The sequence below is a fragment of the Tenrec ecaudatus genome, chromosome 8, assembly GCF_050624435.1.
Source record: "Tenrec ecaudatus isolate mTenEca1 chromosome 8, mTenEca1.hap1, whole genome shotgun sequence".
In the NCBI taxonomy this organism is placed as follows: Eukaryota; Metazoa; Chordata; class Mammalia; order Afrosoricida; family Tenrecidae; genus Tenrec; species Tenrec ecaudatus.
The window spans coordinates 44,936,934-44,964,086 of NC_134537.1; the positions used below are offsets into that span (position 1 = coordinate 44,936,934).

The 27,153-nt window shown below is 46.9% G+C and overlaps 1 protein-coding gene across 1 annotated transcript in view; it reads right to left on the reverse strand.

Annotated features, from left to right (window-relative positions):
• Positions 1-26,480, reverse strand: part of PARP14 (poly(ADP-ribose) polymerase family member 14) — a 65,145-nt gene extending 38,665 nt beyond the window's left edge. The window contains exons 1-6 of the mRNA XM_075556328.1: positions 26,168-26,480; positions 21,684-21,817; positions 19,973-20,006; positions 15,824-16,078; positions 13,050-13,286; positions 2,871-5,125 (exon numbers count right to left, since the gene is read on the reverse strand). Coding sequence (XP_075412443.1) covers positions 2,871-5,125; positions 13,050-13,286; positions 15,824-16,078; positions 19,973-20,006; positions 21,684-21,817; positions 26,168-26,354 — 3,102 coding nt within the window. The 5' untranslated portion in view covers positions 26,355-26,480. The remainder of the gene's footprint in view (positions 1-2,870; positions 5,126-13,049; positions 13,287-15,823; positions 16,079-19,972; positions 20,007-21,683; positions 21,818-26,167) is intronic.
• Positions 26,481-27,153: the final 673 nt, after the last annotated feature.

Here is a 27,153-nt window from a genome sequence, read left to right on the forward strand (position 1 = left end):
ATGCATATAATGACAGGGACAAACCTTGAAAACATTACACCAAGTGGAAGATGACAGACACAGAGAGAGCACCCGGGACCTGCTTCCATTTATATTCAGTCAGTAGCATAAGTGCATCTGCTGGTCAGAAGTTAGATGAGGGCCTGGTTAGGCCTGAGGGAGGGGCACGTACTGGGATGTGACTGCTGGTGTATATGGAATTTCTTTGGGGTTAAAGAAAAAGTTCTAAAATGGACAGTGGTGCTGGTTGCACACGTCTGTGAATTTAGTAAAGACCATAATAGTACTGTATATTTTAATGGGGTGGGGTATAACTTGCACCCCAATTAAGCTGTTTCACAAAAGGAGGAGGATTGGCCATGACTGTGAAAAACAAAAAACTTCATTTTCACATGTGCTGTGGGAACATGCTGACCAGAGAGGATGTTCAGGTTAAAGCTGCGTTTCCCCACATTGCACTGGGCCCTGTTTGAATGGATGCTTAGAGATGACCACAGTGAAGCATTTGGCAAATTTGTAAAATCTAGTTCATTTCATTGAAATATCCTGGCATAGATTCCTAAACTTATCGGACCTACTGGTCCCTTTTCAGGAAAAAAAAAAAAAATCTCAGCGCCCCCCCCCCCCATGGCAATGAAATACTTTTGTGTTATAACGCATCATCAGGACCAAGTGCAAATATTTGCTTTTGCAGCCCCCCTGGATCGTTCCAGTGCCTCCCAAGGGCAGTGTCGCCTACACTGGAAAATACTGCTGTAGAACATAGACAATTGCATTTCCCTTAAAGTAACGAGGGTGCCTAACACCCAATGTTGATAAGACTTTGATTATAGTTTTTGAATAAAACAATTAGATCTTGATTGAAACTTCCACCGAATTATGATTTTTGCTATTATGCTAGGAAACTTGGTTTTCTAGCTTTTGGTTTTTAAAATTTCCCTCTTAAGGTGTAGAATGCAAATGAGACCAGTGTAGGAGTCAAACGGGGATTCACTAAGTCTGCACCCTCAGCCCTTCCCCCAGCCCAAGGTGGGCAGAGGAAGAGGTAATTACATAATTTTCTCAGGTTGAAAGGTTGGGGTGGAAAACAAGCAATTACAGCAACGCGAAAGAGGGAGGTTGGAGTGGAGCCCCAAAGACCATTTGTAGACAATTGGATATTCCTCCACAGATGGGTTACAAGGAAGGGACAAGGAGGGTGCAGAAGAGCCCAGACGAATGCTTCCTCCACCCACCCCACTACCGTGACCCAGTTCAACCTTACAAATCCTGCTCAACCTTACAAATCCAGCTAGACTGGAGTATACACATTGGTACAGATAAGAGCCCTCAACACATGGAATTGAGGACAGATAAAACCCTCAGGAACAGTAGTGGGAGAAGCCATATCATGAGGGTAAGGGAATAGTGGGGAGCGGGGGAAGGAGTAGACAGGGGAAACCCATTACAAGGTTGGATATATAGACCCTCACCAGAGGGACGAATAACAGACATGTGGTGAAGGGAGACAACGGACAAGATAACAATAATGTAAATGATCAAGGATTCCTGAAGGTGGGAGCATAGGGGAGGGAGAGGAAAATGAGAAGCTGATACCAAGGGTTCAAGTAGAAAGAAAATGTTTGGGGAATGTTGATAACAACATGTACAAGTGTGCTTAATACAATTGAATGATAAGATTTGTAAAAGTCCCCTAATAAAATGATTAATAATAATAATTAAAAAAACGTTGGGATGGAGGCTAGCCTGTCAATCAGGTCCCAGGCTGAAGGTGCCTCCTTGTGGGCGTGACCTCCTCCTAAGGAGGGTGCTGGGAACCTCCCCCTCTCTCCCTGCCTCCACCTTCCTGTTGGTAAGCCGCACGGAGCCACCAAGAGCCCTGGAGGTGCTCTGCTTCCTTTCTTGAGGCTTCCAGGGTTGGACACTGCTTCCAAGCTTTGCATAAGGTTTTCAGTGGTGGCTTCTTCCCCGCCAAGTGGGGAGCCAAGTCCTTGTTCATTTTCTGTTCTTCGTCTGGAAGCTGTACTGAGACCTGGCTGCTTAGAGCAGCGGTTCTCAACCTTCCTCATGTCGCAACTCTTTCATACAGTTCCTCATGTTGTGGTGACTACCCCCTGCCCCCGAACCATAAAATGATTTTGTTGCTACTTCAGAACTGTCATTTTGCTGCTGTGATGAACTGGGCGACCCCTGTGGAAGGGTCGTTCGACCCCCACAGGTTGAGAAGTGCTGACTTAGAGTGACCCTGCTGGCATTTGAATTACCAGTGACATCGCTTCCAGCAGCACAGCAACACACAAGCCACCACAGTACGACAAACCGGCAGACAAGTGGTGGATCACCCTCTTAGCCAGTCGAAAACTGTCCCTGCAGAAAGCCCAGACCTTCCCCAAGTCTATGTTCCCTTGTCTACCACCTTCCCTACTGGTACGGAGTGCTGAAATGCCTCCTTTTCCAGGTCACACACGCAGCCTCACACGATTCCTGTCCCCTGCCTGCTCCACGTGCTAATTTCCCCGTATCTATCACCCATAAATTTGACCGCCCAAACCACCTAACATTCGCCACAAGATGCCAGCAGAGCAGACACTGAAGAAGTATAGAGAGCCACGCAAAGGTTAGGTCTTAGTACGCTTTCCCATTTACTGGCAATCGGATTTCAATATACTTGCATTTCCTAGAAATAATTGGACAAATCTTTTCGCAAATTACATGGGGAAGGAGCTCGTATAGCCAGGCAAAGGCCTGGAGGCACAGAAGTCTCGCCTATATATATCGCCTATAACATGGACTCATCTTTGGCCCCGGGTGAGAGAACAAGGGGCCAGTTGGAGGTCCCGGCCTTTGGTGGGATAGGGACACTCACTCACCATCACATTCTGCACATCTCCTTTCATAAGGTGGAGCTGCAGGCCTTCGGGGGATACCAGAACATTGCTGGTCCCGGGATCATTTCTCGGCATGGCTTGGCTTGCTGCTGCCGGCGCACTAGGCAGGACAGTATTAGTAGGCTCTGTTGCTTTAAATACAGTTTTCACAACTTTAGCAAAAGCCTCGACAGTCTTCTCAGATGAATCCACAAGGTAAATCTCTTTCAAATTGCGTCCGTCCCTGTGGCACTGGAAGTTTTCCTTGATGGCCAGCACGATGGTCTCCGCACACTGATCCAAAGGAAAGCCGAGCGACCCAGAGCTAATGGCTGGGATAGCAATGGACTGGGCCTTGTGTTTTTCAGCCAGACTAAGACTTTCATCCACTACTTTCCTTAGCAGGGACAGACACCACGGGACATCAAGCAGGTCCCACCGGGGCCCAACTGCATGGATCACATGCTGGCAGGGGAGCTTTCCGGCTTTGGACATGATGGCGCTGCCTTGTGGGAGCCGGCCCTTCGCCTTTATCAGGTGGTCACAGTCAGACTGGAAGTCAGGGCCGGCAGCTTTCGAAAGCGCACCGGCCAGGCCTCTGTCGTGCTTGAGGACCTCGTTCGCAGCATTCACCAGCACGTCTACAGGAAAGCGGGTCAAGTCGCCCCGCTGAACCAGCAGTGAGACTCCAGGAGCCAAGAGAGCCTTTGCACAGCAATGCTGCCCAGCTGCGTGGCCACCATCCGCCCTCTCCTCATCTTCCTGAAGTTCAATAAAACAACCAAAGCGCCTCTTGGTCTCACCCTTATAATAGCGGTCTTTGTCCTGGAAGAAATGGCGGGCTGCCGGACTATTGATGCAGATGGTTTTCAGACAGATTGAATCCTGGATTTGGTGGATAGTCTTTACTCCTTCCAGGACTTTGGTCTTTGAGCCAATTAGTAAGACGCTTTTCCCCTTGTTTTCCACTTTGAAAATTACCTGCACGTTTTTCTTGGCCTTCACTTTTGACCAGATGGGCTTCTTTTCTGACCTTATGTACTGAACAACTAATGAAGACTGTAGTTCAATCAATCTCTCGATTTTTGTGTTTTCTTCTACAAAGTCAAAAAGCAAGTGATAGCTTTCCTTGACCTCTCTCGCCAAGCCCGCTATGATGACCTCGGCTTTGGTGTCGGAAGTTACCTCATCGATGGTCACAGTGGTGGACGGGGAGTTGTGTTTCTTATGCAAGCTGTAAATGTGCCCTTTCCATTTCTTATCTTTCAGAACATCCCTGTCCTCAATGTCAATGCGTTTATAATGTAAGGCATTGGTCATTTGCTGTTCAGCATCTTGTAGACCTTGAGGAGAACAGCAGGTTAGCAGCACAGCTTCATGCTCTAGCTCATAAACAGCTAGGATCTCCTTTGCTATGAAGAGAGACATAGAGAATTCTTCACTGTCTATCTGCTTCAGAAACTGGAAGATCTCCCAGGGCACCTGAAGGCTTTTCTGAAACATGGAGTGTGCCTGCTCCTGAATGTTGCACTTCAGTTTGTACACATCAACCTGGGGCCCTTTAAGGAGCATGTGCCCAGCACTGGCATCATAAGAAATCTCTACCTCTGGACACTGTGTGTGTAGACCCTTCAGGAAACCACCGAGACACAAAAGGGAATATTTTCCTGGAGAAATGGCCATTTTCTCCTTCAGGCTCTGCTCTTCCCTCCTCACTTTTTCAACGATGCTTGCTATTAAGGCGTTGATTTGTGGCTCGATGCTTCGCACATCCTCCGAGTTCCCTACAAGGGTAACCGTCTCCCCAACTGCATCATGCTCAATCAAAACCTTGTCATCTTCAAAGTCATCTTTTATGGTGTTCCATATTTGGGGGTCCACTTGCATTGTGATAACTTGATATTGAGAGACGATGGCCTGGAACGCTGTGGAAACATCTTCACTCCACTTAGCGATTCTTGGTCTTCCTTGATTGATTAAGGTGGCTGCAGGCCTGATGGTGACAATACCACTGGGTGGGTCCCAGGTTAGCTCACAATGGTAACGCTCCATTTTATTGTCCATCTCCTCAATCAGGTGCTTATTTTTCTGTAAGAACTTCCATAAAGGAAGAGGAACTGACTTTTCCAAAGGTGCTGGAAGCTTGATCATGGGTTTCTCCTTGCCGTACAAGGCCGTGCCCAAAGAATGATAGTACGGGAATATAGAGAGTGGCATATTATTGAAGATAAGTTTCTTGGTCAAGATGGTGTCCAGCACTTGAAAGGAAAGAAATGAAAATAAATTAATCCCAATGTGATATACTTCAAATCAATAAAAACTTTCTTGTTCTAGAGGGGGTAAAACTTACGTTTTTGAATCTTTATTAGAAAATGACACTACTTCCAATGTGTTCAAATATCAATTTACATTTACTAACACTGCACCAAAAAAATGACACCCTGAAAAGTTAAATCCATTACCATCTGGTCAAATCCAACACATAGCAACCCTACAGAACAAAGTAGAACTGCCCCCAAGGGGTTCCCCGGCTGTAGATCTTTAGGAATCAGATTGTGCCTCTTTCTCCCAGAGAGAGGCTAGTGGGTTCAGGTCATAGCCTTTTGGTTAGCAGCTGAGTTCTTAACCGCTGTGCCACCAGGTCTCCTCATAGTGCACTGCTGCCCCTTACTTACAGGAGCCCTGGTGGTGTAGTGGTTATGAGTTGAGCTGTGATCCGCTTGGTTGGCAGTTCGAAACCACTAACGGTGCCTTGGGAAGAAGACCGGGTTTTCTATTCCCATGAACAGTGACAGTTTCAGAAACCCACAGGGGGTTGCTATGAGTCAGCATTGGCTCGATGGCAGTGAGTTTGGCTTGGTTATGACATGTTTAAGGAGTCCTTGTGCTGCCTCGGGTTAAGCATCAGGCTGCTATCTGAAAGGTCAGAGGTTCAAACTCTGCTTCTCTGCAGGAAAAAGAAGAGGCAGCCTGCTTCTGTAAAGATTGACAGCTTTGGAAACTCACAGGGGCAGTTCTGCTCTGTCCTCTAGTGTCTCTCGAGTCAGATAGCAGTGTGCATCCATGCTTAATGGAATAAGTATTTTCGAGTACAGCAAGATTGTTCTATGGTGCAGTTCTGTCAAGTGAATGTTATTTTTCTGGTATTACCTATATATCACCGCCATATTAAGAAATAGAGGTGCTTGGTGACAAGCATGGGGATAATGTTTTGCCCAGAATCAAGAATATAGTGATACTCAAAACAAAGCTCTCTAATCATCATACTATTTCTTCTTCTTCTTGTACAGCCCCACAATTTTAGCCTTCACAGATGACTACGAATCCGTGGAGATTTCTAAGGGGAAAACTTGTAACCATTCCTATAACTTACCACGGGTCAGACCCTGAGGATAAGGGTAAGTAAAAAAGTATCGCTACAAAACCATAGAAACCTTCATTAAACAAAAAGATCAAAATGTGAAGCCATAAGTCATGCACACCTGTCCCACCTAGATCTGTACACTTCTAAAGGCAGGGTTCCCATTGCTCAAATCCTTCTCTCTTCAATTTGCACCACGTCAAAGCACCTTAAAGGGACTCAAACTGTATTCCTTTTCTGTGTTCTTTGAGGGGCCGAGCACAGGGCTAGAAGGTAGATCGGGTGAGGCTTTGAATGGGATTCTCCTAGGGCTGCCCTCGCGGTCTTCGAGAAGGGCTAGTTGCATTGTCGCGTGGGAAAGACTCGCTCAGCACCCTCTTCCCGCACTTCGGCTCACCGTTGCAGTATTCAACTTCCACAGAACTTCTTCCTCCTATGTTCTTCAAGGAAATGCCCAGATGATCCCTTGGGATCCCATAAAATCTATTGCCATAATCTTCTAGGGTGACTTCTCTATCTTGAATTTAACTGTCCCAACTGAGGGCTTCCGACGCACTGTTTTGCCTGGGCCTTTTTGAGAGACACCTTAAATGAGACTAAGCCAAGTGATTTGCTGAAAGGATTTGTCTCCAGTCATCCACTGATCACAGAGACGTGTTTAAACGTGGTTTCTGCGGGATAAGCTTATATATACATGAGCTAGAATGCTTGTAGCAACACTTTTTTTACTTACTGCTATACTCTGTACATGTTTAATTGATTTAACCCCCACGCACGCAACCTTTGAGGTATAGACCCCATTGTTATCATGCATGTTTTATAAATGAGGAAACAGAGGCTGGGAAGGTTAGACCCTGAATCGGTTATGTCGACGATCAAAACCCAAGCTAAAATAAATAAATAAACCCATAGATAGATAGGTAAATAAATAAATAACAAATTTTTAAAAACCTAAGCTAAGATTCATGTGGATGTCTGTCTGAAGATATTATTGGATTCCTTTGGCTAGGATCTTATTGAGAATATTTACATGTGTGTTCATGAGAGAAAGAGATCTATAGTTTATTTGTTTTTTAGTGGCGCAGCTGCCTCATTTGGTTATCAGGATTCCATTTCATAGAAGGAGTTTAGAATTCCATCTTTTAGAAGAGTTTCAGGAGAATTTCTGTGAGCTCTTCTTGGAATGTATGGTAGAATCCACCAGTGAAGCTATCTGGGTCTGAGTTTTTTGTGGAGAAAGGTTTTGTTTCAATGACATGATCCATTCTTGTGTTACAGGTTTGTGCCAATGTTCTACTTCAGTAAGACAACCCCACCATTGGGGTGTGAGTGTGTGTGAGTGTGTGTGAGTTTCAGGGTGGTGATGTGTTCTGAGAAATGTGTTCATTTCTCCTAGGTTTTCAGACTTGTTAGAGTGCAATTCTTCATAGCATTTTGTTATAACGCCATTTAGTTTCAGGCGGCTGTGCTGTGGGATGGGATTGCAGCACGTGCAGGTGGAGAGCAAGGTGTGCAGTCTTCAGTATGTCTGCTTCTGTTAGATTTGGAGGCTATGCCGCTGGTATTTCAAAGGCCACCGATGACACCCACAGTGGACAAGTTTCAGCAGATGTTCTAGACTAAGAAGAGACGATAAAGAAGGAATAGGCCATCAATTTCAGAGGGGTCAGCCCTTGAAGATTTTATGAATTGCAATGGAATGCTGTCTGAAGCAGTGCTGACAGATGAGCCCCTTCGGATGAAAGGTTCTCAAAATATGACTGAAGAACCGCCTTGAGTAGGATCAGCATTAATGATGCAGATGGACCAGAGCTGTTAGGACCATTATTTGCTGGTGAGGCAGAAGAAACAGCTGCAAATATTCATTAATTAACAGAACATGGATTGGATGAAGTGTGAATCTTAGAAAAATGGAAGTCATATCAGAAATTACATGGAATGGATGAAAATCACATTAGTAAGCTGAAATGATCCACTACTAGCCATTTTGAATGGGACAACCATGTGGTTTACTTTGCCAGGAAAATAAATTTGAGAGAGTGACATCACACTCATCTCCAAAAGCACTTCTCAGGATCTATTACTCAAGGGCAGTGCTGTCGACAGCAGAATCATATCTCTACAGCCACAAGGAAGAGAAGTTAAATGCAACTATTCAAACTTCAGCACCCACCACTAAAGCCAATGAAAAAGACATTGACAAATTCTACCAACTTCTGCAGTCCTATATTGGTCAAACACATCATCAAGTTGCATTGATAATTACTGGTGTTTGCTATTCAAAAGTTAAAACAAAGAGCAAGGATCAGGAGCTGGAAGATATGGCATTGGTGACAGGGACAAACTGAATCGAAACGCAAGGGTATTGAAAGAATTCAGCCTCGAGTGTTCAGTTGGAGCAGCACTGAGACACTGGCAAAAGCAAGGCTCTAGGAATTGATGGAAAACCACCTAGAAGGGCTGGAATGAACGAATGCAGTGGTAGACGCCCTCAGTAATCTATGCTCAGCGATTTGAAAGACAGTCCCAGGGTCAATTCACTGAAAGCGGTCCACATCTGTGCCTACTCCTAAGAAAAGTAACCCAGAAGAACGCGAACACTATATCACCATATCATGACTAGCATGTGCAAGTAAAATTGCTGAAGCCAAAGATTTCAAACGGTTGCAGTCGTACAAACAACAGGGAGGTGCTAGAGAGCCGAGCCAGCTCCAAAGAGAATGTGAAATAATGGCTATCATTGCTGCCATCAGTTGGCTCTTGGCTGAAAGCAAGCAAGATCAGAAAAAGGTTGCCTTGCATTTTCTGGGCCGTGCAGAGGCATTCGACTGTGCGGATCCTAACAAACCCTGGGTAACCATGCGAAGACGAGGAGCGCCACAAGCCTTCGTGTGCTCCTGAGGGACTTGTCCATAGACCAAGCAACAGTTAGGCAGACGGCACCAGGTGATGCTTCGTGGCGGAAGATCAGGAAAGGTGTGATCAGGGATTGTATCCATGTCCCGTACTTATTCAATCTATATGCTGAGCAAATAACTGAAAAGCTGGAATACACGAAGAAGGCAACGTCAGGATTGGGAACGGGTCATCGACCAGCTGAGACAGGCAGATGACACCATCTTGCCGGGTGAACGCAAAACGGGCTTGCAGCATTTACAGGTGAAGATCAGTGTGCAGTGCACCGGCATGTAGAGAAAACAAACGCCTCACAACAGACATCATGGTAAGTGAAAGAAAAGGTTGAAGTTGCCAAGAACGTCATTGTCCTTGGTGCCACAGTCAACCCTCACGAAGGCAGCAGCCAAGAGTCAAATGACGCGCGGCACTGGGCAAATCTGCTGCACAAGCGCTCTCTCTCTCCAGTGCTAAAGAGCAAAGATGTCACTTTGAGGACAAAGGTAAAGTTAGCCCGAGTCATGGGATTTTTCCATCACCTCACAGACCTGTGAAAGCTGGGCAATCGATACGGAAAAGCAGAGAGGCTTTGATGCATTGGAAGCATGATGTTGGTGAAGAATATTGAAAGATCACGTACTGCCAGAAAAACACAAAACTAGTCTATCTTGGAGGAAGCATAACTGGAAGGCTCCTTAGAGCCAGGAAGGTGAGACTGCATCTCACCATCCTGATTTGGAGGTGTTTTCAGGAGGAACCATGCCCAGAACAGGACACCATGTGTGGTGAAGGAGAGGGTCACGAACAGAGGAAGCTCCTCAGTCAGACTGATTGACACTGGGCCCAAACCTAACCATCGTGAGGATGGGCAAGACTGGGAAGTGTCTTGTTCTCACAGGAAGAGCAGGCTCAGCATTCCTCGAGCTGAGGAACAGAAAAGAGTCCAGGCAAGCACCCGATGGGCCTCCATTGGGGAGCAGTAACACACGGGGGAGGGGTCCACACCATGATTAACGAGAGCAGATCACAAGGGCAGCATTTACACGGAAGGCAAGAGGGACAGGAAAGAAGAAGCAACGGAAACAGGGAACACAGGAGCAGGTGGGACGAGGCCATTGCATTGTGGTGATTGCAAAGAGTGTCAAGTAACAAGACAGTGTGTGAACTATTCGTGGAAAATGAATTTGCTCTCTAAACTTTCACCCAAATCACAATAAAAAGTATGCTTTCCAATCTGATTTTGTGAGGTTGAACCAAATAATTTCAGAATTAAGTATATTATCTATATCTAGTAGCATCCATAAGATGCAATATTGGGGGAGAGGGGAAAAAGAGCTTATACCAAGGGCTCAAGTAGAACATGTTTTGGAAATGATGATGGCAACAGCTGTACAAATATGCTTGGTAGAGTTGGTGAATGGATTGTCATAAGAACTGTAAGAGGGCGGGTGGATGGATAACAGAAAAATGGGTGAAGGGAGATGCCAGACAGGGAAAGATATGACAAAACAATAATTTATAAATTATCTAGGGTTCATGAGGAAGGGGGAGGAGTGAGGGAAGGGAAAGTGAGGAGCTGATGCCAGGGGCTTAAGTGGAGAACAAATGTTTTGAGAATGAGGAGGACAATGAATGTACAAATGTGCTTTATACAACTGATGTATGGATGGATTGTGATAAGAGTTGTTTGAGCCCCTAATAAAATGATTTTTTTTAAAACTGCAAGAGCCCCCAATAAAAAGATTTTTTTTAAGATGCAGTATTGTAAATAAATTATTTTTAAATAAACTGCCCCTAGAAGTGACCTCATTGGTGGCCCATGGTAAGTAATACAAAGACCCCACAAGGAAAAATGATGCTTTGGGGAAAATGTAGGGGACATGGAGACATTAAGAGCATGGATTATGGAGCTAGACTACCTGGGTTCAAATCCCAGCTTTGTTCCTAGCAGGCCTTTCTGTGCCTCGCTTGTGCAGTGAGGATGCTGATGATCACAGCACTCCTAAGCACTGCCTGTGGGTGCACTGTACAGGGGTGATGTGAAATGTTAAGTTGCAAGTATAAGCAGCAGCTAGAGAGCAAAGGGAAAGCCCGCGTCTCAAATGGAGTCCAGGGGACAAATGCGTTTCAGGGAGGAGGCAAAGTCAGTGTAGTCCGTGCAAAGAGGGGAGTGGCCTCTAAAAACACCCCACACGGCTTTGTATTATTTGATCTTCATCAGCTGGTGCTTTAAGCCCTCTTCGCTTTCACATGCTTGGTAAAGTAGAGGGTCAGTCCGAAAGGGGAAGGCTCTCAAGGAGACAGACTGACGCAGTGGCTACTGACGCAGGGGCTTAAGCATAGCAGCAATCTTAAGATGGCGCAGACAGGGCACTGGTCCATTCTGTTGCGCATAGGCTAACTGTGAGTGGGAACTGCCTGGACCGCACTTGGCGACGTTACTCGTGATACGAAGACCCTGGTGGTGCAGTGGGCTACGTACGTGCTGGGCTGCATAAGCATGGGGTCAGTAATTCGAACCCACCAGTTTCTTTGCAGGAGTAGGATGTGAGAGTCTGTTTCTGAAAAACTTACAGCCCTGAAACCCTATGGAGAAATTCTACTCTGTTCCGTGGGGCCACAATGAGTGGGCTCTTAGTCATAGACGTGTGATGTCGATTCTGAAGAACAGACTCAGGATCTCTATGCCCTCAACGTGTCTGAAAGCCCGGAGCCGCTGAACAACAATGGATCTCCCAGCAAGCTTGCATTCTAGCTCTATACACCCTTATTAACATTTCCCCCAGGTTTAGATGGACATGGTTTTCACAAGACCATTCTAAACAACAATCACCTAGTAGCTCAGCAGTATTTTAAAGGTTCTGAAAGGCATATGCGCTTCTCAGTCCATCACAGGTGGACGCTAATGAAGAGATAACTTTATAGCTATGTGGCCATACCACCCTGCACGTGCCTGGTCTCATCTAAAGTTAGAACCACTGCACATAATTATGAGCAGCGTACCCTGGGTGGATAGGATTGTTCACTAGATTCCCAGTGTACTATGTGAACACATAAGTAAAATCCACCTGAATTCAATTGAGTGTTGAATATAACACAGACCTCCAGAAGAAGAAACACGTCTGTCTTGCAAGAAGTCTTGCCAGAGTCTGGATAGAGCAGAGGTTGTACACTGGTGCAGATAGGAGCTGGAGGCACAGGGAATCCAGGGCGGATGATACCTTCAGGACCAGGGGTGTGAGTGGTGATACTGGGAGGGTAGAGGGAGAGTGGGTTGGAAAGGGGGGACTGATTACAAGGATCTACACGTGACCTCCTCCCTGGGGGACGGACAACAGAAGAGGGGGTGAAGGGAGACACCGGATAGGGCAAGATATGATAAAATAATTTATAAATTATCAAGGGCTCATGAGGAAGGGGGGAGCAGGAAGGGAGGGGAAAAAAGAGGACTTGATGCAAAGGGCTTCAGTGGAGAGCAAATGCTTTGAAAATGATGAGGGCAAAGAATGTACAGATATACTTTATACAATTAATGTATGTATGGATTGTGATAAGAGTTGTATGAGCCCCTAATAAAATGTTTTAAAAAAAAAAGAAGTCTTGCCAGAATGTTTCTGAGACGAGAGGGTGGCAAGCCTTCATCTCACCATCCTCATTTAGACACGCTATCAGGAGGGAACAGAGCCTGGAAAAGGACATCACGCCTGGCCAAGTAAGAAAGCGGTGGACCCTCCGGGAGATGCACTGACACAGTGGCAGCAATGAACTGACCCACCATCAGCGGTAGGTGTGAGTGTGGAGCAGAATGAACAGGGCTTTATTCCGTGTATGGGGTCCCTCAGTTGTGGAGGCAAATCAACGGCACCTAACCACACAACATCATTTCTGCCTGGTACGATTTATCTAAACAGACTAACAGGTCGTACCTTTTCGGTCGAAAAATCCAACTATCGCTGAACTCTCTTGAGGAAGGATTTGAACACTCTCAACTCTTCCTCCTCCGTGATTGGGATTTTCAAAGAAAAGTCTTAACCAATAGTCTTCAACACCAGGTGGCAGGTTTTCAACTCGGATGGCTTTGGTTGTTTCCAGAAGTCTCGGGGAAAAGTCAAGTTGCTTGTCTTTCTGATAGGTGGCACACTTCTCCATAAATTTTATGATATCTACAAACAAAAAATATTTGAAAATCACAGTAGTATCTGTCTGGATATCACAGACATGTCTGACTATGAACGAAGGTAAAGACGGACAAGTTAAGTACTTTACTTTTTAGACCAACGAATCAAGTTCCTATATGAAAACTTATACCTGTAAACCTCCTAGCTTCTGAATAAAATAGGATACACCCATTTTATTAATGTTTTAATAACTTAGTTTGTCCCATTGATTCTGCATCCTTGTCTAGTCACAGGCCTCCCCAACCCTTCAGAGTGCAAATCTCATCACTTGACTCCTTTCTCACGTCCCAGGACTTACATGTGTGTTTACACACCATGGCGGGGCTTCCCTTACCTTTTGCTATTTGGGTCCAACGTACCGTGTCACTCGTCTTATTTGCCATGTTGTCACGAAAGCTCGCCATGACCTCGGGAAACCCTGCATTTTCTTTGAAACCTCTAACATGTCTTTTCAACACTATGTCCTCTGCTGGAATGCCCTTCTTCATTACAAATGTCAGTCCTTTAGGGCGCAGCCCAAGTGTCTCTTTCCAATGAATCAATGTTGACGGCAGACCGACCACGTGCCGGGTGCTGTTGGGTCCTAGTGGCTCAGAGACTAGTGCGGGAGGGCCTCATCTTTAGGACGTTCCCCACTCATCATGGATCACGTATTTTTTTTAATCATTTTATTGGGGGTCCTTACAGCTCTTATCACAATCCATACGTCAATTGTATCAAGCACATGTGTACATATGTTGCCATCATTATTTTTTAAGCATTTACTTTCTATTTGAGCCAGCTCTTTTTTTCCCTCCCTCCCCCTGGATGACTTCTAGAAAGCAAGCCAATTACCTCTTGTGGGATCAAATGAGGTGGGCAAACTGATCCTGGGAGACACAGAGGGCTCCCAGACTAAGCAGTCTCTATTCTGGTTGTACAAGAAGAAGAGCGGTTGACCCCACAGCTAGGGCGGCAGGCATTTCAGGCAGGGGAACAGCAACGGCAAGAAGGAGTATAGTGCCTTTTGGATCCGATGAACTGTAAGTGCCGGGTTATAAACTCCGTAGGGAGGACCACGCAGGGCAAGAGACCATGTCATCCTCACACCTCTTGCATACTCATTTCATCCACATAGGAATTTCCTGCTCCACCTCAGGCTGTGACTTCCTCAAAGGCAGGTGGCATCAACTGCAGTGGCATTGTGAACAAGCATTATGCTGGCAACCACGCGGGCAGTAGTTTGAAACCAGCAGCTGCTCCTTGGGAGACAGATGAGCCTTTCTACTCCTGTAAAGAACTGGAGTCTCTCTCAGAAACCCACAGGGACAGCTCTACCCTATTCTACAGAATTGCTATGAGTCTGAATTGATTCAAAGGCTGCAAGTCTGATTATTGGTGGTTTTCTCTTCTTCTTTTTTTGGTACCCACAACAACCAGACTGGCACATGGTAGATACTAAAGATTTTCGATCAGTTAGCAAAACCAAGTCCATGTGGTTTTCCCTTTATCATCATAAATTTGAAATACAATTGTTCCCTTTACTCAGTCCTTACCATAGATAGGCAATATATAAGCACTTTTCAAACATCTCATTTAATCCTCCTGGAAACTCTATTAAGTATTATGCCCACTTCATAGATGAAGCATGTACTCATCCCTGCATTTGTGAAGGAAATATATGGAGTGAGAGAAGAGATTGCCTGGGCTAAAATCCCAGTTTTCCCATTTAGTAGCGCCCCTGAGCTTCTGTCTCATGAACTGTGATGTGGGGATAAAAATAATCATCTCATAAGGTTTTTGAAAAGGATGAAGTGTCACCTGCTCTCAACAGCAACATCAAGATGTTGCATTACTTCCACTTGAAAGTGGTTGCTGTTTGCTGACAGCCCACTTATGTTTTCCACTAACAGATGAGTTTATTGATGTAATGAGCTTAGTATAGCAAACGCGGCATGAGTGTTTGCTATTATATTATCTTTCAGTCGTCTGTTCCGGGGATACTGATCGATGAGTATTCTGAAGGAAACAAGATAGGTGAAAATGATGATTCCACAACTTGGAACACATCTAGGGCTTCTAAGACTGACTCTGGACAGGACAGACAGCCAACCTTCCATCTGCGGAATGGCTGGTGGGTTGAACCATGGATGGTCTGGTTAGCAGCCCAATGCCTCGCCCACAGTGCCACATGTACTAAATATATCAAAGCAAATTTTGTTCTCTTTCAAAATAACTTAAAAAGCACCCATATAAAGTTGAGGTCCTCTTATGAGTTATTAGAAATAGTCAAATGTCCAGGGATGGCACATTATCAAGATATTCCAAGTCCCAAGCCACTTGCCATCAAACCAATTCTGACTCATACACTCAGGCAGAATAGCAATGGCTCGTGGGGGACTTTACAGAAACAGACTGCCTCTTCTTCCTCCTCTGAAGTGCTCAGTGGGCTCGAAGGCTTCTGTGGCCCGCCCAGTCTTTACCCACTGCACTCCCAGGACTTGGTCTCAAATACTGGCCAGCGAAGTGTCACTTGCTCTTACCTATCGGTCTTTGAAAAGTAACAACAGCAAGATCCAGATCTCGGATTAATTCCACTTGAAAGTCGTTATTCTTTTCTGACAGTCCACTCATGTTCTCCACTAACAATATTACCATGATGTCATTCACATGTTTCTTCAGATTTTCAAATGCAATCAAAGACAAAGCATTTTCACATTCTTCTGGAGCAGCTTCCATGTTTTCACCTCTTTCTTTAAGAGAGAGTTTTGTAGCCAGCTCTTTAGACATGTCTGCGCCTAGGCAGGGAAAAGGGAATACAAGATGTTATGTTGCCTACTGAGGTTTTAGCTGAGTAAGTTCTTACAAGACATTGCCTTCTGGCCTTCCCAATGTCTTTATTAGCTCAAATAAAAGCAGATTTGATATGTATTATTCTGGCAGATCTGTGTCTGACATTGCTAGTGAATATTATTGTAAGCTTTGCCTGACCACCAACTTCCATTGTTTGTGTAAATAGTGTCCAGTCATGTAAGGATTTAATCGGTGCAAGTCAATAATCCGTGTTTTGTGATTTGCAGTTAGCCTACACTTGTTTCATCACCCTTTCTTAATTATGTTTTAAATACATTAGCATGGGCTAAATCAATGACACGATAAACAGAAATGACCTTATGCTCCAGAGAAATGATCGATAAGATCATTTAAAACAACAAAGATGTCTCTAAGGTGAACCAGGGGGAGATAGAAAACAATTTAAGAATGGATTTGGGGTTTGCACTGAATCCTAGCTTCAATCTAAGAACAACTAGTTCTCACAATGTGGCCCTGCTCCAACTCGCCCTCCAGAAGGAGACATGGAAGATGTGGATGAGACAGCAAAGTGTAATGAAGAAATAAGGTGGCACCCAGCCATCAGAAAGAATAACATATGGGGTCTTAAAGGCTTGTTTTCAAACAAGCAGTCATCTAAGTGAAACATCAAATAAACCCACATGGAAGAAGCACATCAACATTCGTGATCCTAGGATTGTAAATTATATAATCCAAATCCGAAGGAGGGAATGGTATAGGACCTTAAATTGTGAAATTCTGGTGTGCAGAAGGTTGTGGATGGCAGTGGAAGCCCAAGATGCACTTGCAGGATCTACGAATGGATTAAGCCTCGCTTGATCCCCCTGTGACCCTGAGGGATGGGACTAACATGCTACCAGACAGACAGTATTACAGAAACAATCAGAGTAGATTAAAATGTTCAATCGGACTTGGAGGGTTAAAACTTTGTCATTTGACTTCCCTTTTGATACACTTTGAGCTTGATCTGGATTTTTTGTTGTTTTTTAATTACAGTTTATTTATGTTGTGTTTTGTTATTGTTGGTAGCCTTCTTGATTCTGTTTTGTATTTTTCTGGGGGTTTTTGTATGTGAAACCCAAGATGGGCGAATCTATAGAGACAATAGATCTCGGGAGGGGGTATTAATGGGGTGCTGACATCAAGGAGGACCAGAAGGAAGAAGCTGTTTGGAAACAGATTGTGGTAGAGATTGTCCAGCACTGCTTGCTATGGCTGAACTATTGAATGGGATCATATCCTGATGTCCCAGTAAAATGGTCTGCAGGTGGGAAAGCAGATAATGAAAGATCCTTTAGCTTTATTTAATTAAAAATGAAATGTAGCTTTAACATTCCGAGCATTTGGTTACTATCATTAGAGCCAGGGCTAGGTAAAAGCAAGTTAGGAAATGTGTCTACACTCCTTAGGACAATGGGAAGTACATTAGAGGGAGAACAATGGGAAGTACATTAGAGGGGCGACAATGGGAAGTACATTAGAGGGGGACAATGGGAAGTACATTAGAGGGGGACAATGGGAAGTACATTAGAGGGGGGACAATGGGAAGTACATTAGAGGGGGGACAGAGGGAAGTACATTAGAGGGGGACAATGGGAAGTACATTAGAGGGAGAACAATGGGAAGTACATTAGAGGGGGGACAATGGGAAGTACATTAGAGGGGGACAATGGGAAGTACATTAGAGGGGGGACAATGGGAAGTACATTAGAGGGGGACAATGGGAAGTACATTAGAGGGGGACAATGGGAAGTACATTAGAGGGGGGACAATGGGAAGTACATTAGAGGGGGACAATGGGAAGTACATTAGAGGGGGGACAATGGGAAGTACATTAGAGGGGGGACAATGGGAAGTACATTAGAGGGGGACAATGGGAAGTACATTAGAAGGGGGACAATGGGAAGTACATTAGAGGGGGGACAATGGGAAGTACATTAGAGGGGGACAATGGGAAGTACATTAGAGGAAGGACAATGGGAAGTACATTAGAGGAAGGACAATGGGAAGTACATTAGAGGGGGACAATGGGAAGTACATTAGAAGGGGGACAATGGGAAGTACATTAGAGGGGGGACAATGGGAAGTACATTAGAGGGGGGACAATGGGAAGTACATTAGAGGGGGGACAATGGGAAGTACATTAGAGGGGGACAATGGGAAGTACATTAGAGGAGGACAATGGGAAGTACATTAGAGGGGGGACAATGGGAAGTACATTAGAGGGAGAACAATGGGAAGTACATTAGAGGGAGAACAATGGGAAGTACATTAGAGGGGGACAATGGGAAGTACATTAGAGGGGGGACAATGGGAAGTACATTAGAGGGGGGACAATGGGAAGTACATTAGAGGGGGGACAATGGGAAGTACATTAGAGGAAGGACAATGGGAAGTACATTAGAGGAAGGACAATGGGAAGTACATTAGAGGGGGACAATGGGAAGTACATTAGAGGGGGAGGACAATGGGAAGTACATTAGAGGAAGGACAATGGGAAGTACATTAGAGGAAGGACAATGGGAAGTACATTAGAGGGGGACAATGGGAAATACATTAGAGGGGGGACAATGGGAAGTACATTAGAGGGGGACAATGGGAAGTACATTAGAGGGGGACAATGGGAAGTACATTAGAGGGGGGACAATGGGAAGTACATTAGAGGAAGGACAATGGGAAGTACATTAGAGGGAGGACAATGGGAAGTACATTAGAGGGGGACATTGGGAGGTACATTAGAGGGGGAGGACAATGGGAAGTACATTAGAGGGGGACAATGGGAAGTACATTAGAGGGAGGACAATGGGAAGTACATTAGAGGGGGACAATGGGAAGTACATTAGAGGGAGGACAATGGGAAGTACATTAGAGGGGGACAATGGGAAGTACATTAGAGGGGGACAATGGGAAGTACATTAGAGGGAGGACAATGGGAAGTACATTAGAGGGGGACAATGGGAAGTACATTAGAGGGGGAGGACAATGGGAAGTACATTAGAGGGGGACAATGGGAAATACATTAGAGGGGGGACAATGGGAAGTACATTAGAGGGATGCTTCTCTGAGAATACACTTGGAGAGTATAAGCAACTCTGTAACAACTCTAAAGACATAAATTAAAACAGAGTCAAGTTAAAATCTATGAAACCACAAGAAACACAGATTTCTAGATTTGTGGAAATAGTACAGGAATAAACATACAACTACAAAATCCATTCCTGGCTTTTATATTTGCATATTTGAACGGAAGCAGCCACTTACAAAAGAAGAGAATGTTTTAGGAATTGCAACAACAAACCGTGGGCTCTAGGTAACCCACTCCCAGATCTGAAGCCTAGAGCACAGTGATCCTTTGAAGAATCTGGACCTTCTTCAGAAAACCACACAAACTAGGTTCTACTGCTTAAGGGCACCTCCACGATGCTGTTGTTGGATGATGTTGGACATAGCAACCAGACGCACAACACATCAATCACACAGATTCTTGCTTCGTCATCTCAGCTGGACAAGGGGGCGGGGGCTGAAGGGGGACTTTAAAGGTCATTCATCACCTGGCACTTAGTCGTCCTGCCCTCATGGGCAAGGTGTCTCCTAGTCCCATAGAGAACTGCTTCCACCCTCCCGTTCTGAACTCCTGAGACTCCAGGGACTCCCCCAGTGTCCTCCCTCTCTCTGCACAGCTGGCTCCCGGCATGTAGATGACACTGCCCAAGAGGTCTCCTAGCTGAGCAGTCCCTGCCTGTGGTGGTCAGGAAGAGAGGCATGACCTCCACAAACACTTACTTTCATGCAAGCACACCTGTTTCAGGAATGTCAGGGTTGGCTCGACTGAGACTTACCTGGGTCCTTGGCATCTTCTTTGGTCTTGGATTCCTAAAATCCAAACCATATACGGGAGCATTAATACATTGCTAAGAACTCATTATACATTAAGAACATGCCCCTGGGGCCAGCGAGGGAATAAGGTAACAGAGATGGTGAGAAGCTCTGGCTGTGAAGCTGTGGAAGACATCTCAGGTAATTTGCATGGCATATCCAGGTCCTGGTCACAGAAACCATTGATAAAAATGAAGTGAACATAACAAATACTTCAACTCCTGGCAAGGGTTAAGATAAGACCTAAATTCGTCTACCAGGCGGTTTTTCTCTACTTAACATTTATTGGGTGATTACTAAAGTATTTTATGTGTTTTATAGGGGCCAACTCATTTAATTCGCAATCCCATCTAACTCATTAAAATAAGTGTTTTAACCAAAACCATTGTTTAAGAACAATCCAATGAAGTAGAGGCTAACACTATTCCATTACGCTGTACACTTGAGGAAATCCTTAATGCCTGCAGGATGATACAAGAGCATAAGAAAGACAGCAGGCTGCAGGTGATTCAGCATCCAGAGAAGAGCTCAGATCCCAAACCACCATTATCGTAACCTCCACCTCTAGACTCTTCAAAGAGCATCTCGACTCAAAGAGCAAAACGCCCCTTCTTCAGTCTTCCACACCCACCTCTCCCTTCCCTCGACCCCGCCACATTCATGTTGCTTTTCTCACACCACCAGTTGTATGGATACCGCTCAGTCCTACCCTCCCCCCTTGCTTCCCTTTGACTCACTCCTCCTGATTACTCCAGAGGCTGGGCTCCCGAGGGAGGACAGGGAAGCATCCTCCCAAGGGAAAGCAAAACGGGATCAGCCAAGTCACTGAAAGTCACCCAACTCAGTGCTGTCGTCCTTTCATACCCTGAGAAGCCCAAACAAGGATGCATTGGGTCAGGTGTCCGGCTGCCAATCCCCAGGTCAATAGTCAAAACGACCAGCAGCTCCAAGGGGCAAGAAGATGTGTTCCGCTCCAGATGTACTGCCTCGGGAGCCTCTTTCCCGTAGGGTCACCACGGACCAGAATGGACTCCACGGCAGAGACTTTTGGAAAGTCCAGACGCTCCCTCACAACAGCCCCACCTGCGTCGGAGCAGACCGATGCTCCACAAAGTTCCCAAGGGCCAAGTCTTCCAAAGCAGAGAGCCAGGCCCTGGCCTTCACGAGTCTTGACAGGTTGCTTCCTGACTGTGTGTAACAGGTGGGCACCATGCTTCTGGGGGAGCAGGTGGTGGCAACCCTATTAGTGACCCCTGATGAACAGAAGGTAACCTTGGAGGAAAAGAGCCGAGACACTGAGGTTCAGCCTGACCCATGTGGACTGAGCCAGCCTCAGATTGTAATGAAACTTCATTCAATTTAATGACAAGAGAAAATGGGTATTCAAAAGAGACTGCCGTACTCTTTCAGAGCCAAGTTATAACCAAATGAAACGTATACATCTGAAACAGGGTATTAAAATATTAGAAATCAATTTACACTCAGCTTTTCCGAAATCCAGTGAACTTTATAAAAAGGAGATCCAGCTTCCCACTACTTCCTGTTGCTGCACACTAATTTCTACAGAGGAGTGCAATCATATAAACACCCGGGTGCCTCCAGAAGACAGCAGTGCTACACACTCTCGGCCGCACCCACCAGCCGCTCCAGGCAGGAAGGGTGAGTGCATCTTACCTTTGTTGGACTTTGCCGTCTAGAGCCATCCTGGGTTCCTTCTGGAGACGTGGGCAACTGAACAGTTAACCTGAATGTTTCCTTCTCTGGCCATACCAACTCATGGTTCTCTTTCTCCAGAACTCTCTGCCGAACTGCAACGTCCAACAACCAAAAGCAAGGGGAAACAGTTTTTAATCACCAGATTATTCTATGGTTTCCACAGTTGTTATCGTTTTCAATCAATAACTTGGTCAATTTCCCAAGAAACGCTTTATTGTCGTGAAAAGATAAGGCACTGCACAGACATGACTCTGAATTCCATCTCTCGGTTTATTTTGCAACGGTGAGCAAGTTCCTGGCTGCCTTTGTCCCAGTCTTCTTGTCTAGAGCAAAGGGTCATGGTGACCACTCCCTAGGAACGTGGTGCAGGTTGAATTGAAGACACATTATTTAAAAACAAACAAACCCAACAATGAGAACAGTGCCTGACAGTTGGCACTCAAAATCGTAGTGGCTTTTAGTGAAAGAACAAAAGCACCCCTTACCGAAAGCCGGTGAAGACCAGGCGCTGGGGCCTGGCGTGGTGAAAGCAGTGTTTTAGGAGGGTCACTTTGATGGCCAAGAGCAAACTGGATTGGTGGGACCAGGAGCCACTTAGGAAGCTATTTAAATAAATTACCTAACATCCTGTTGAGGGTGTGTGCCTCAGAAGCATGTGGATGAGAGTAGACGGAGGAGACGGGGCCGGATGGCCGGCATTTCACAAGGAGGAGGAGCACGTTGGACGGGTGGGCTCTAGTGAGAAAACAGGACAGGGCACAGAAGACTGCAAAGCCCTGTCACTGTGTGGCCACGAGGAAGTAGCGCAGTTTCACTTTGAGAGCGGAGTAGAATGCCCAGTGAGCAGTGTCTGCAAATCTGCTTCATCATAGCTTGGGAGCCAGGTGGGGGGAATTCAAAGAGTAAGAAAGAGCCAGAGAGGGGAGAGAGGAGATTCAGTGTATCTTGGGAGAGGTGGAGGGTATGAGTGAGTTTCAAGGAGACCTGTGTGGCCCACAAAGAAGTCAATGAGAGGGGACCTGCTGAGTGACAGATGAGAGGGAATTCCTGATTTCATTCTTAGTCAGGGTGACCAGATGATTGCCCATGGACTCTTGAAGGGCAAGGCTAAGCTACTGTGAGGACCATGAACCAAGAGGACCCAAAAAACCCAAGGGAGAGCAACTATGTATAAGGCATGTTACCTAGCGTATTAAAATGTTATAAATCAAGGTATGTGGGAAACAGAACTGTTAGGCAGACTAGCGCAGGGCTAAAAGATGTCCATTAACGCATGCCCAGAGAGCCAAGCACGGGACAAGGAGTGGCGCACTGCACATGCTCAGAGGTTCAGGTTTCTGGCCGGTAGGCATGGGTGGGTGCTAAACCTGGATTGGCCCACCTAGGCCAGGTGAATTCAATTCAGCCAATGGGGTCAATCAGGGGTCATCCACAATGCCTCCCCCTGGAATCCTTGAAAAGGCAGGAACCTAGAGTAGAGACACAGAGAGAGAGAACTGTCTGCGTGACGCTGAGCAGCTTCTGCCAGGCTGCATGGTCGGGAGGAGTCCTATGGGTGCTATGTAAACCTGAAACTTCTAACTCTCATAAAACTCACTTGGATCAAGAACCAGGCTTCGGCATGAATTCTTTCTCGTGCGGAGCCAAGGACCGAGGTATAACTCTAGGTCCAGAGAGATCTAACAGAACCAGGAAGAGAGTGTCTGAGTACAAACTCAACAGTCATATGTAAGGAGTCTGGGAGGCCGGGGCTCCCGTGGAGGGAGCCTTCACGTTTGTAAGTTGGAGGTGAGTTCTAGTCAGTGTCCTAAGTGAAAGTTATTCCACACGATGTCTCCCCAAAATAATGCCCGTTTTAAGCTGCTCCTTGTAAGCACATGGCTTTTCCTATATATATGCTTGAAGGTCAACTGCTTAAAGGCTATCAGCCCGAAGGTTGTCTGCCATCAAAAGCAATCAGACCCTGTAGACTGTCCCACCCTAAGTAGGGCCCCGTCCCTCGAATGGGGATCATAGATTGTTTCCCTTGAGAAGAACTCCAAGACATCTAAGGTCAAGCCAGCTCAGGGATGACCAAGGTTAGGCTGCCATCTTGATTGTAAAGTTGGCCCATCTTGTTACGTTTGTCCCTTCCTGTCACATGTATGCCTCTAGTGCCTCCTCTTCCTATAGCCAGCTCTGTCCCCCTCATGTTACATGTATGTTTTCATACAACCCCTTCCTGTTATGTATAAGCTTACGGTGGCTTGCTTGCCCGAAATTATATAAGTCTGTTAGTCAATAAAGAATGGTATCATTCTGGTTCTGGTGAGCCATATCTTGTCTGATGACTCTTTAACTTACCCCTCAATTAGACTAATGCCCCTTGACCCATTCAGCTGTGGAGAGGCTGGTCCCCCACAAATTTACAACCAAAATTCCCAGATATCTAGTGAGCCATATAAAAATGATCGTACTTCCTATTACTTCTTGTCTGCTCCACTAGAATTTCTACAGAGAAATGCTGTTTTCTGTACACATCACAGTGATTACATGAATAAAACTGGGTTGTACATAATGGTAATGGGTGGCCTGTATCCATGTAGGCCACTCCTAGGGGCGTGGGGAGGGTGTCCTCCACAGGGGAGACCTATAGAGAAAAGCACATGTCCTGGGTCTGCAATGACAGGTCATTCATTGTGCCCCTGGGTAAATACTTGATATCATGCGAACAAACTGGCCCCTTGTCTAGGAAACCGAAAGTGAATAGGGACTTTCTAAAGCCCTGAGAAGTTTAACCTGAACATGTTTTGTGTTTTCGTAAATTTGGAGTTCTCCTGCTGGGGATGATGGCGTAGGGGCAGGAACAGCGAGGGAGTGGAGAAAGGGGATGATGAGTTGGGAACTTGGGAGGAAGAAAAGACAGGCAGAAAGACTGTAAAATCCATTCTGCTGTAGGGGACTAGTGGGTAATTACTGTATCATTACAAAATTATATTTTGGGCTGTTTGCACCAGTATGTTGATTGCAGTTTCTAAAATCTGTTCTTTCTGTGTTCTCTTGGGGCTTGTCAGTCAACAAACAACAGGGATTATGGCAGATGGGCATGCCCCAAGGTCCCCGGTGCTCGTGAACCAGCCACCTCACATAAACGTCTCCAATTGAGCTGGGCACTGCAAATGCTTTTAACCTGTCTTCGGTCGAATCTGTGCTCCCACTGCAAGGACGACTGAAGACAGGGAGATTCTAAAGAAGGAAGGCTAGGTCCACTGGAAACCGGGAAAATCCCCGGAGAAAAAAGCCTGGGGGAAATGACTCATAGCCCAGAGAGCACGCCTTCTTGACATGAACTTGGGCGAGTTTGCACTTTGATTTCATTAGGACATCTGTGCGCAATGGTCTCCTGTCCTCACTCTCCCACCTTTCCTCCAAGCACAGCTAGGTGCTGCTCCTATCAATGTGTCATTTGTTAACCCTTCACATGCCTGCCTCCACCTCCACCCACAGGAGTGCAGGCTGAAAGCTGGTCCGGACAGAGGACCACTGCCTGTCTGTGAGGTCCGTCAGCGGCGTGGAGGGGGACCCTGGATTTTAAGCGAGTCGGTAAATAAGTGGGCTTGTGGGCTCCAGGCTTCATGCACAGAAATGGTCTAGAGCTGCTGGGAGAGCCCAGCCATGAACTGCCTGTTGAGGAAACGCTTCCCACCAAAGCTCGAAGACTCGACCCAAGATCAATTCAGAATGTCCTCTGTCTTCGTGTGCTGATGGACTGCACTGCCGCGCGCCTTCTCCAGCAGAAAGAACAGCCCCTGAAAATCCTCTCTCTGTACTTACCCGGGGCAACGTGCCTCTGCCGTCCCTCTCCACAAAGGGCCAGGACCCCTCAACCTCAACCACCCCCCTGCCAGCCAGTCGATGCCGACTCACAGCGACCCTATAGGGCAGGGCAGAACTGTTCCTGTGTGTCTCCCACACTGTGACTCTTTACAGGAGTGGAAAGTCCTTTCTCCCGAGTGGCAGCGGGTGGTTTCAAACTGCTGACCCTGGGGTGAGCAGCACCCCCCCCAACCCACTGCGCCACCAGGGTGCCACAATTTTCATCACCGTAGGGGAATCCTCGTGGGCTTCGGGTTTCCGAACCCCTTCCCTGCGAGTGGCGGGATCAGAGAGGTAGGCGACCAAGCTGAGCAGCTGTGGGACGAAGCCCAGGCTCGGTGCGCGGCGGATCGGACGCACCCAGGGCACCCACCGAAGCCACCTGGGGCCGGGGCCGGGACCCCAGGAGGCTGCACAGCGTGGCGCCCGGGTCTCCAGGACGCCTTGGCTGTGGTGGGCCAGGGACTTGCTCTCGCTCCGCGGGCGCCCCACAGACCGCCCGGAGGAAGCGCACCGCCGCTACACCCCCTGCCCCACCGCCGCTAGGTCCCCCGGCTCCCGGTCCCTCGGCCCCCGGCCCCGCTCACCTTCCCGCTGCGAGAAGATGGCCAGGAAGGCGCCCGGGCTCCCGGGCTCGGCGCGAATCACACACTCGCCGCCTCCCGATCGCCGGGCGCTCTGGAAGTACACCAGCAACTTGTTGCGCAGGTTCTTCGGGGGGTCGGATCCCCAGGACCCCTGGACCAGGAGCGGGAAGGCGTAGGGCTCCGCCATCCTCTGCCCTGCGCTCGCCGGGGCCAGACTGCCGCTCCCAGCACAGCTTCCGCGAGTTAAGACGGCTTGTTTCGCTTTCGATTCTCAGAAACCCCATCCCTGGACTTCCAGTCGGCCTCTGCCTGTAAACAGCCGCCCTCGGGTGGCACCCAACGCCCGCCCCGCCCCCGCCCCCGAGCGCCAGGCCCGCGGCAAAGGTGGCTCTGCCCCTCCACTTGTGCACAGGAGTCCCCTACCGGGGCGGCCACTGGCTGCCACTCACCCAAGCCACAGCTGAAATCGGCCTCTGGGTCACAGACGTGGGGCACACACGGACAGTTTCATGTTTGCCACCGCACATGTTGCTGTCACGGAAAAACTCCAGTGCTTTGGAATGTGTGCTGCCCGTTTCTAGATCTTTCAGTAATCGACGGAATAACTTTCAGAACTTTGCTTTCCCTGGATGGGTGGTAGTCTTCCCCCCCCAATACCCTAGTTCAGCAGTTCTCAGCCTGTGGGTCTCGACCCCTTTAAGGGGGTCAAAAGACCCTTTCACAGGGGTCGCCCTATTCATAACAGTAGCAAAATGACAGTGATGAAGTAGCAACGAAAATAATTTTATGGTTGGGGAACTATATTCAAGGGTCGTGGCATTAGGAAGGTTGAGAACCACTTCCCTAGTTCCTTGTGAGTCCCAGCGCTGGACCTGACTCCACCAACAGGGCCCGGCGCTCACAGGGCCCACGCTGCTGTGGGGACACAGAGAAGCTGTGACACAGAGGAGCAAGTACTCTTGAAAGAAACAGGTGTTTCTGGACCA